Source organism: Kryptolebias marmoratus, linkage group LG10 (assembly GCF_001649575.2).
Source record: "Kryptolebias marmoratus isolate JLee-2015 linkage group LG10, ASM164957v2, whole genome shotgun sequence".
Taxonomy (NCBI): Eukaryota; Metazoa; Chordata; class Actinopteri; order Cyprinodontiformes; family Rivulidae; genus Kryptolebias; species Kryptolebias marmoratus.
In genome coordinates, this window is record NC_051439.1 from 22,559,319 (window position 1) to 22,569,620 (window position 10,302).

The 10,302-nt window shown below is 46.7% G+C and overlaps 1 protein-coding gene across 1 annotated transcript in view; it reads left to right on the forward strand.

The window, feature by feature from the left end:
- Positions 1–526: 526 nt before the first annotated feature.
- Positions 527–10,302, forward strand: part of mipol1 (mirror-image polydactyly 1) — a gene marked incomplete at its 5' end in the record, with an annotated part of 53,209 nt that continues 43,433 nt past the window's right edge. Inside the window, 9 exons of the mRNA XM_037977955.1 lie at positions 527–542; positions 651–730; positions 4,607–4,640; positions 5,113–5,170; positions 5,919–5,962; positions 6,040–6,277; positions 8,046–8,148; positions 8,973–9,078; positions 9,583–9,709. Coding sequence (XP_037833883.1) covers positions 527–542; positions 651–730; positions 4,607–4,640; positions 5,113–5,170; positions 5,919–5,962; positions 6,040–6,277; positions 8,046–8,148; positions 8,973–9,078; positions 9,583–9,709 — 806 coding nt within the window. The remainder of the gene's footprint in view (positions 543–650; positions 731–4,606; positions 4,641–5,112; positions 5,171–5,918; positions 5,963–6,039; positions 6,278–8,045; positions 8,149–8,972; positions 9,079–9,582; positions 9,710–10,302) is intronic.

Consider the following 10,302-nt stretch of genomic DNA (forward strand, 5'->3'; position numbering starts at 1 on the left):
CACCCCGGGAAGGAATGCATATCGCCCGCCACCCTTCAGCCCGACCATCTCGTGATGATGGCGTCGTGACCAAACATGGAAATAACGTTCAGGATGACTCCCAGCTACTACCACACCAAATTTTAGCTGGATGTCTGTTGAATTGACAGAAATATGGCCACTTCCTTGTTCGCCAAGGTTGACTGGCTGTGGCAGCCATCTTGAGTCGGATTGACTCCAGAAGTTAATCACTTATAGACGTCCATCCAGTGATTGGTTCCTGGAGGTTTTGTTGAAATCTGTCCAGTGGTTCTTGAGATATTTTGCTAACATACGGCAGTCACCCGTCTGTCAGCTGCGAGCAGCAACGAAGGCTCTGATTGGTCAGATTTACGTTCAGGTAGAAAAACATCCGGTTTGTTTGTTGTGTGACCTGAGGAAACCTTGGATCGGATCCTTCCAGAGACCGGTTGGTTAGTCGGTTTAACTAGTTTGACTGGTAGTTAAACTGGTCTGACCTGTGTGTGTGTTGAAGGCGGACGGGTAAACGCCGTCGCTCTCCGGTGAATATCTGAATCTTCTTCTTCTTCTTCTTTGCTCGGGTCGGTTTGAAGTTTCTGTAAACGTTCCCGGCGTGTCCAGATGTGAACACATGTTTTTCTGTTTTCCAGTGAAAGCAGTTCGGAGAGCGGCCGGTCCGTATGGAGCCCCAGCAAGGAACTCAAGGAGTCTCTGGTGGACATGTACAGAGGTAAATCAAATAAATAAAAGCTTATTTTTCTGCTGAAGTATCAGTACTCAGGTACTACTGTGTGTCTGATGTTTTAAGTACAGTTTAATGTGAAATATTTGGTTTAAAATCCTTTTAGAATCAGCTTTAAATAGTTAGGGGTGTAATGAGTCAGTCTGTCCACCAGGGGGAGCTGTGTTTCTTTAAACAGTGATTCCAGCTGATGGGGTTTGATCTGAGGGTGATATGCATCCATCCAAGGAGTGCTTGTTCCCCCTCAGGAGGAAGTCCAGTAAAAGGTCCTGACGGCGTTCAACTGAAAAACAGGAAACCAGGAAACCAGACTCGTCTCCACGTTTTAACCATCGGCTGAACGATGGCTTCCTGGTTTCTGTTTATTCCTAACTCCTCCTGCAGACTTTCTGCCGTTTTAGCTGTTTAAATCAAAACCTTTGGCTCGTTCAGCTGATTCGGCTGCTGGGACTTTAGGTTTTCAAAATATTTAACTTTATTTACAAATATTTTCCCCACAGAAACACATGAAGATTCTTCAGTTTCTTTGAAATCTGTTTGTCTTCTTATGCTACTTTTAGCTTTCAGCTAGCCTTTAGCTACTTTTAGTGTTTACCTATCCTTTTGATGGTACCTTTAGCCTCATGATACATTTAGTCCCTGTTCCTGTATTAGCTTACATTTTACTACTTTTAAGCTATGAGCTACTCTTAGCTTTCAGCTAGCCTTCAGCTACTTTTAGCTAGTGTTAGATGTTTGTAGCTTGTGGTTACTGGTTTTACTGTTTATGTAGCATTTTTCAACTTTTAGCTGTTAGCTTATTATTCCTTTCAGTTTCTCGCCTTTTTCTTTGTTAATCTCGTATTTTTCTTGTTAGCTTTCAGCTCATTTTAGCTTTTAATAAATAGAATCCTTCGGCTCGTTCAGCTGATTCAGGTGCTGGGACTTCAGGTTTTCTAAATATTTAACTTTATTTACAAATATTTTCCCCACAGAAACACATGAAGATTCTTCAGTTTCTTTGAAATCTGTTTGTCTTCTTATGCTACTCTTAGCTTTCAGCTAGCCTTTAGCTACTTTTAGTGTTTACCTATCCTTTTGATGGTACCTTTAGCCTCATGATACATTTAGTCCCTGTTCCTGTATTAGCTTACATTTTACTACTTTTAAGCTATGAGCTACTCTTAGCTTTCAGCTAGCCTTCAGCTACTTTTAGCTAGTGTTAGATGTTTGTAGCTTGTGGTTACTGGTTTTACTGTTTATGTAGCATTTTTCAACTTTTAGCTGTTAGCTTATTATTCCTTTCAGTTTCTCGCCTTTTTCTTTGTTAATCTCGTATTTTTCTTGTTAGCTTTCAGCTCATTTTAGCTTTTAATAAATAGAATCCTTCGGCTCGTTCAGCTGATTCAGGTGCTGGGACTTCAGGTTTTCTAAATATTTAACTTTATTTACAAATATTTTCCCCACAGAAACACATGAAGATTCTTCAGTTTCTTTGAAATCTGTTTGTCTTCTTATGCTACTCTTAGCTTTCAGCTAGCCTTTAGCTACTTTTAGTGTTTACCTATCCTTTTGATGGTACCTTTAGCCTCATGATACATTTAGTCCCTGTTCCTGTATTAGCTTACATTTTACTACTTTTAAGCTATGAGCTACTCTTAGCTTTCAGCTAGCCTTCAGCTACTTTTAGCTAGTGTTAGATGTTTGTAGCTTGTGGTTACTGGTTTTACTGTTTATGTAGCATTTTTCAACTTTTAGCTGTTAGCTTATTATTCCTTTCAGTTTCTCGCCTTTTTCTTTGTTAATCTCGTATTTTTCTTGTTAGCTTTCAGCTCATTTTAGCTTTTAATAAATAGAATCCTTCGGCTCGTTCAGCTGATTCAGGTGCTGGGACTTCAGGTTTTCTAAATATTTAACTTTATTTACAAATATTTTCCCCACAGAAACACATGAAGATTCTTCAGTTTCTTTGAAATCTGTTTGTCTTCTTATGCTACTCTTAGCTTTCAGCTAGCCTTTAGCTACTTTTAGTGTTTACCTATCCTTTTGATGGTACCTTTAGCCTCATGATACATTTAGTCCCTGTTCCTGTATTAGCTTACATTTTACTACTTTTAAGCTATGAGCTACTTTTAGCTTTCAGCTAGCCTTTTGATACTTTTAGCTAGTGTTAGATGTTTTCACTGTTTATGTAGCATTTTTCAACTTTTAGCTGTTAGCTTATTCCTTTCAGTTTCTCGCCTTTTGCTTCGTTAATCTCGTATTTTTCTTGTTAGCTTTCGGCTCATTTTAGCTTTTAATAACACTTCTTCAGCACATTTCAGCTGTCAGAATTTAAGCAAAGATGAAAATGGCCGCTGAAAGAAAACCAGAAACCTTCGTCCTGCCGTCATCCAGCTGATAATTATTCTGTTTAACGGAGGAGACGGGTTCCTCTAACGGGCGAATCCGGGTTTAGAACCGCTGCGTTCTGTTTGCGGCGCTGCCCGTCCGACCGGCTCGGGAAGCGTGCACGCCGTGTGCGCTGTGCACGGCGTGCACGGCGTTGAGCTCTGAGGCGGGAGGAGGGGACTCCTCTGGCTGTTTGGTTTTAAAATTTGCTTTTCTCCGGCGCTTCGTAAACTGCAGCTTTAAATGACAGAAGAAGAAGACAAAGACTGAGGAGAGAGGGACAACACTATTATTTAACACTCTTTGGTTTGCTAAGTAGGTGGTCCGCACACACACACACACACACACACACCCTGGCTTGTGTTCCTTGCGAACAGCCGAAAGCCAAATTCTCAGCCCTTTAACCCTCGATGCTCCTCAGTTTCTGCCTCGTTCATTCAGAACCTCAGAACCTCAGGTTCTGCTTCGTTGGAACTGGGCTTTGGTTCCCATCAGGAACCAGTGAAGTCAGCTGACCCGGTTCCTTCACGAGGAACCAGAACCCAGAACCCTTAGAGGCGGGCCGTCGGGTCTTCAGACCAGATCAGATCCTGAAACACTTCAAAGAATTAATAAATCAAACTCTCCTAAACGCTCTTTGATGTTTCACTTCCTGCTAACGACCCGCCGTTACCTTCGGCTCTTTCAGTGCTTTGAACGGCGGGTGATCATGTAGTCCTCTGGTCCGTGAGATATTTTGCTAACAGACAGACTCCAACAGCGAATCTTGGCTCCGTATCTGCGCTCTGTTAGCTGTGGCGGCCATCTTGAATCGGCTCATCAGTTGCAGGTGTTGACCTGAAACCCGCGCGGTGGGACGCCAGCTGCGGCGGGACGCCAGCTGCGGCGGGCGATATGCATTCCTTCAAGTAAAGCTAGTTTTTTAAATTGATGATCCTTTAAGAGAGCCGTAGCTGAAGTAAACGGGGGACGTTCGGCTGTTTGTCGGCTGATTCTTTTTGCTGTTTCTGTCCTGGTGGATGTGAGGCTGCAGCAGCAGGAAGCTTAAAGCTGATCCCGCCGTGTTTACGTGCGTGTCGTGCATCATATTTACTGTATGTTCTCCCCCTGAGTGTGTGTGTGTGTGTGTGTGAGTGTCCTCTGAACGCCTCCCTGGCTTAATGTCCGTATCTAAATTCATGCGCGGCGTGGCGGCGGCGTGGCGATGGCGGTCCAGATCACAGGCGGATTGTGTTGGATTTGACTTGAAGCCTCTTTAATCAGTGTAACGCCATCATTAATATTCATGCAGTCAGCTGGAACACCCGGCTCTCACCGCTCCAAACTTTCTGCACAAAATGTATTAAACACAGCTTAAAAAATGAGCGCACTTTTACTTGATATTCCACAAAAATGAAGAGCGGAGGCAGGGGGCACGCACACCCCCTTCTCCTTTGATTGGTTTATGCAGATTGCTTCCCTGATTGGCCTTTGTGTTTTCCCTTTTTTCCGCAGATTTCTCCGTCTTTGACGAGACTTCAAAGCGAACGTGAGGCATGAATGGTCATTTAGAAGGATTTAAGCACATTATCACATCTGTAATTGTACATGAATAATAAGGAGTGCTGCTGCAATCAATTAGCTCTGGGTCCACAAAAAGATCAGAACCGCGGGGAGGAGGAGGGAGGAGGAGGAGGAGGAAGGCAGGAAATTAGAAAAGTTTCAAAGTGAAGAAGAAACGAAGCTGCGTTAAACTGTAATTCTGCTGCTTATCAAGTGAAACTACTGATTCCCAGTCCTGTTGGAGGGAGAACATTTAAAATGAAAAGGAAGGAATGCATATCGCCCGCCGCCGTATCAGCTCAGTGTCTCGAAAACTGACAGATGCTTTTAGCTTCGAGCTAAAAGCTAAAAGCGGGCGATAATGTAATGATGTCAGGAACTTTAAACGTTTCTGACGGAGCTTCACATCAGAAACGCGACCCGGGAGTAAATTTGTTTTTGTTTTCTTATTTTTGTAGCTAATCCCGGAGTGAACGCGGAGCTGCGGCAGCGTCTGCCCGTCGGGGACGCCGAGAGGTGAGCAGCATGACGCTCATACAGAAGGGTGATCATGTATTTATACACCTGTCCTAAAACGGGACAGATCATGTCACGGCGATGGCCGTCTTTTTGTGCACAATTTCTTGTACGAGCTCTAAATTGATAACCTCGTGGATCGGGGTTGATCCCTATTGATTTCAGGGTCAAAGGTCACAGGTGACACCTTTGTGGAAACCTTGTCCGTCCTCTAACTCTGCACCCGTGTAACGTAGGAATGTCAAACTGCACATCTGGACACCTCATGGGTTGGGGATGATCCCTATTGATTTCAGGGTCATTGTCTGAAAGGAAATTCCTGCTCAGGATTTGTGCATCATGTACCGTTGGAGGTCCTCTTGTTGCCTTTTTGTCACGTTTAAACGTTTAATTGTTTCAAATCAACAAACAAATATCAGACACGAGAACCTGAGAAATTAGTTTTTAAATTATTTCATTTATTTATGGTAAAAAGTTCTTCAAACCTGGTTTCATGCAGAAAAAGTGCATCAAAAACTAACACAGGAAGAAGATCAAACCCACAGTCAAACATGGGGGAGGTAGTTTGATGATCTGGGGCCGTTTTGCTGCTTCAGGACCCAGATGACTCTCTGTAGCTGATAAAACGGTGAACTCTGCTCCCGGACAGAAGATCCTGAAGGAGAACGTTTGTCCTTCCTAATGTTTGTTTGCTGAGCTGAACCAGAAGTTTTTCCAGCGCGATAATTGTGTCTCATATGGTTTGCAGAACCAGAACCAGCCCAAACCCGGACCAGAACAGCTGGCTTCGAGGTAACCGACCGTCCAGATGTGATTTACAGACAGAATCCCGTTAAATATCCCCCCATTGACTCCTCACTGCTTCTCAGCCCTTCAGGTGTCTCCAGTGTCCTGCTCTCCTTCTCCTGCCTTTCACCGGACGTCTTTGTCTCCAGCGTCCCCTCCGTCCAACAGGAGCCCCGTGTCTCCGCTGTCCTCCAAGTTTCCACGAGTCTCAGGGGAGATGGAGGCAGACAGAGAGCCTTCTCCCTTCTCCTCAGACGAAGGAGAAGCATCTGGAGGTCTGAGTCCTGCTCTGAGAAGACGGCTGGTCTCCGCTGAGGACAGGTGAGACCATACGTTACTCTTTAATCCAGTTATTAAACAGACATGCAGGATAGTGTCCCTCCGAGACCAGGAGTGGACACCCCTGCCATGAGGACTGCATGTCTGCAGAAGGTAGGTGGTTCCACCAGAGCAGGTAAAAATCCAGGTTCTGGTCCAAGGTTTGACGGCACATGTCTCTGTCCACTGAAGTTGTCCTGCAGTTGTCTCCTTCAGCTGAAAACCAGTCCCAAATCATAATGTTACCACCTCCGTGCTTGATTGTGGGGCTGGTGTTCTTTGGGTCACTTCCTCAGCAGGGGGACCTTGGATGTTCTGGACCTGGTTCTCCCTCAGCAGGAGGACCTTGGATGTTCTGGACCAGGTTCTCCCTCAGCAGGAGGACCTTGGATGTTCTGGACCAGGTTCTCCCTCAGCAGGGGGACCTTGGATGTTCTGGACCCGGGACCTTGGATGTTCTGGACCAGGTTCTTCCTCAGCAGGGGGACCTTCAGTCCATGACAGCGTCTCCGATGGTCTTCTTGGTGACCGTTTCAGATCATGCTGAGGTCCTTCTGATCTCTCATCATCACCCTCACCCATGAGGAAGATCCTCCATGGAGCCTCAGACCGAGGAGACCGATGGTCCTGTTATATTTCCTCCGATGGAACCAAGGCTCCTCGCCAGGGTTCTGCTCCTCCACAGAGGAAACGATGTGGACCAGCAGAACCTTCGTTCCTAAAATAAACGCAGTTTTTCACAGATTATTACACAATTAAAAGCCAGTGTTGGTAATATTGAAAGCTCCATAATGTGAAGTTTTTGTGTGATTTTTGAAACAGATTAATGTGATATGTTTAGAGCCTCACCACAGAAAGATTTATTAAAAAGTTTATTGCTTTTCACTGAAACCTCATCTTTTTTTTTCTTTTAGCAGTTTGTATAATTTGCGTGGATACGTCTCCTCTCCTGAGCCGTTAAATTTAGATTCGATTCGGTTAGCTGAAGTGTTTGAGGGCGCGCCAGAAATAGACGGATAGTAAAAGAAATTGCAGGTTGAAGATGGGGAGGTTGATTAGATAAAGCTGCTATAATAAAGTCAGAAACAGTCAATTACAGAATCGTGTGTCGGTTTTATTTCAGCTCCTTATTTAACTGCTTTATTACGCTAAGAAGCAGCCTGACCTTTATAGTGATATGAGAGAATTACACGCGAACATCAGTCGCTGCTTATTAAACCCGCTGCCTCCGGCGCCGAGCGGCACATCTGATAATGTGAGGCCACGGCCTCGCTTTAAAGCACCTGACCCCACACACACACACACACACACCCGACCCGTTACTGACCGGCTCGTCTCTGAACCACTGGATGGATTTTAATTGACCTCTGCAAACACAAAGATGGCCGACTTGGAGAGTTAACCCCATCTGTCTGTTAGTAAAATATCTCATGGACCACGGGACCCGTTCTAACGAAGCTCGCAGGAAGTAATCGCCTGATTGACCTGGTTTTAGACGGCTGCAGGAGTTCTGAGCTGAAGTCTCGGTGTGGTGGTTGTTGAGAGTCCTCCCCAGCGCGTGCTCTGAGCTCTAACAGAACCCGGGACGTCTCGGTTTAAAACTCTGGACCTGACTGTTCCTGGAAGAAGGAGAACCTGGGACAGGTCTCAGCTGTGTGTAATCTGCAGCTCCTTCAGTAGTTCTGAACTCTGATGACCTCTTTTATCTGTCGGAGGTGTATTAATCTGTGTTCGCAGCTCGGACCGCTCTGACGGCTTTTCTGCTCCGCAGCCCTCAGATCCCTGCGCCGGCTCGACCGCAGCATCTCGATCCTGATAAAAACGTCCTGCTTCTCCTGAAGGAGCTGGACGCTCTGAGAGAACTCAACAGCAGAGTGAGTCGACCCGTTAACTCTGAGGTTTTACATCACCGGATGTAAGGGGACTGATCGGGTCTTTAACAGGTTCTAAAGTTAACCCAAAACAGATTCCACCGAGTCGTTATTTATTCAACATCCAGCAGAACCAGAACCTCCTCCAGCAGCAGAACTCTCAGTGGGTTCCTGGTTGTGGAGGAGTTGTGGCCCACTCTTCTTTCCAGTGTTGCTTCAGCTCTCTGAGGTTCTGGTTCTGGTTCTGGACCGTTCTGCTGTGTTTGGGATCATTGTCCTGTTTGTCACATCTGACTCCAGAATCAGCCCACACCATCAGCCCTCCACCACCGTGCTGACAGCTGCAGTGCATTCTGGGTAAACATCTGTCCTCTGGTCTGGTTCTGCTCCTGGTTCCTCCTTTGACCTTTGACCTGCTGACTGAGGCCTGTAGAGTCTGAGATGGAGCTCATTGCAAGGTCTGACCTTCAGGGTGAAGATCAGCAGCGGTTTCCTCCTGTGAATAATCATCCTCTCTGTAGAACGATGGACAAAATGACCTTTGACCCCTCTCAGGTTGATTCTCTGAGGTCATTGCTGATGTCTTTCCGCCCTGGCGTTGTGTTAACACCTGTAGCTCCGGAGCAGCAGAACCTGATCCTGATCCTCTGAGACTCGGTGGAATCTGTTGTTTTTGCTGACTTCAGGTCTCAGAACCTGATAAAGACCGGGTCGGTTTCATGTCCTGAAAGACGGTGAACTTTGACCCCTGATTCTCTGTCTGTCATGATTTGAAGCTCTTCTCCACGGATGAAAACTACGTGATGGTTTTTCTTTTTTTTGCTCAGCTGCAGGAGCAGCTGGTTCAGAAGGAGAAGGAGCTGCTGGAGAAGGAGGTGGAGGTGGAGCTGAAGGAGGAGGAGACCTACGCCCAGCAGTGGGAGAGATCCACATGTGAGGAGCTTCAAATACGTGTCTTTATCGGTCCTTCCTCCGCTGTCAAACACAGATTCAGGGAAGTATTTATTTAAAAGTATCTAATATTTCCTCCTTTAATGCCAGACTTTATGCTAAGAGCTCAGAGTGTGTTACGGATGACTCTCAGCTACTACCACGCCAAATTTCAGCTCCGTATCTGTGAAACTGGCCGAGTTGAAGCCATTTTTGTGCTGCGGCGGCCTTCTTCAATCCGATTGGCTCGTTAAGACATCCTTGCTCCTCCCCGGCTTTCCGGCGGCGGGAGATCAGGGCGAAGAACGGCAGCGGCGGTTATTGAACCGCCGCCGCTGGTCTCAGATGAGCTGCAATCATTTCTGAGTTAATATTGGTGGAAACTCACCCCCCTGCGTGGTAATAATGATCTCCGCTTTGATTGGTCGGTCAGTCCGAGGAGAAACATATTGGATTCACTCGAACTGACTCCTCGTCTCCTGCCTCCTTGTCTCCTTCTCTCCTCAGCGGTGCTGGAGGAGGTGCTGGCGGCTCAGAAGGACCGAGACCAGGCGCTGATGTCACGACTCCTGCTGGCCAATGAGGAGCGAGACGAGGCTCTGCTCTGCGCCCGCCGACTGCAGCGAGCGGCCGAGTACGACTTCATTCTGTCACTGCCGCAGGTCGAACGGTTTACCTGCACGCCGCCCAGTTTCCCGCCGTCAGAGCGGCGTTGGTCAGGGGGCGTAACTCTCAGCTACTACCAAACCAGACTGCAGCTCCATATCTAGATAAATAGCAGGGGCGGCCATTTTAAATTGGAACCTAATCAGTTGTAGATCTACATCTGATGGTTCAAGATATTTTGATAACAGACCTTGCTGAAACACTCGACTCGATGAACGTCTGGAGCCAACCTGATTCAAGATGGCCGCCACAGACAGAGCCTGAGCCAGCAGGAACATGGCTGTGACTGAGCTGAGGTCAGCTGTGGTAGTAGCTGAGAGTCATCCTCGACACACGGAGAGGAACGCCGCTCCTTTCAACCCTCGGGTCGCGAGACGGCGGGTCGAGGAGCGCTGGAGTTCAAACTCCTGCGAAACGTTTTTATCGAAGGAGACTCCTCCCCTCCTCGGCTCCTCTTCTTGTTTCCTCCTCTCCTCCTCACCTCTCGTATCTTCTCCTCTCCTCCTCTCCTCCCCTCCTCTCCTCTCCTCCTCTCCTCTCCTCCTCTCCTCCTCTCCTCCC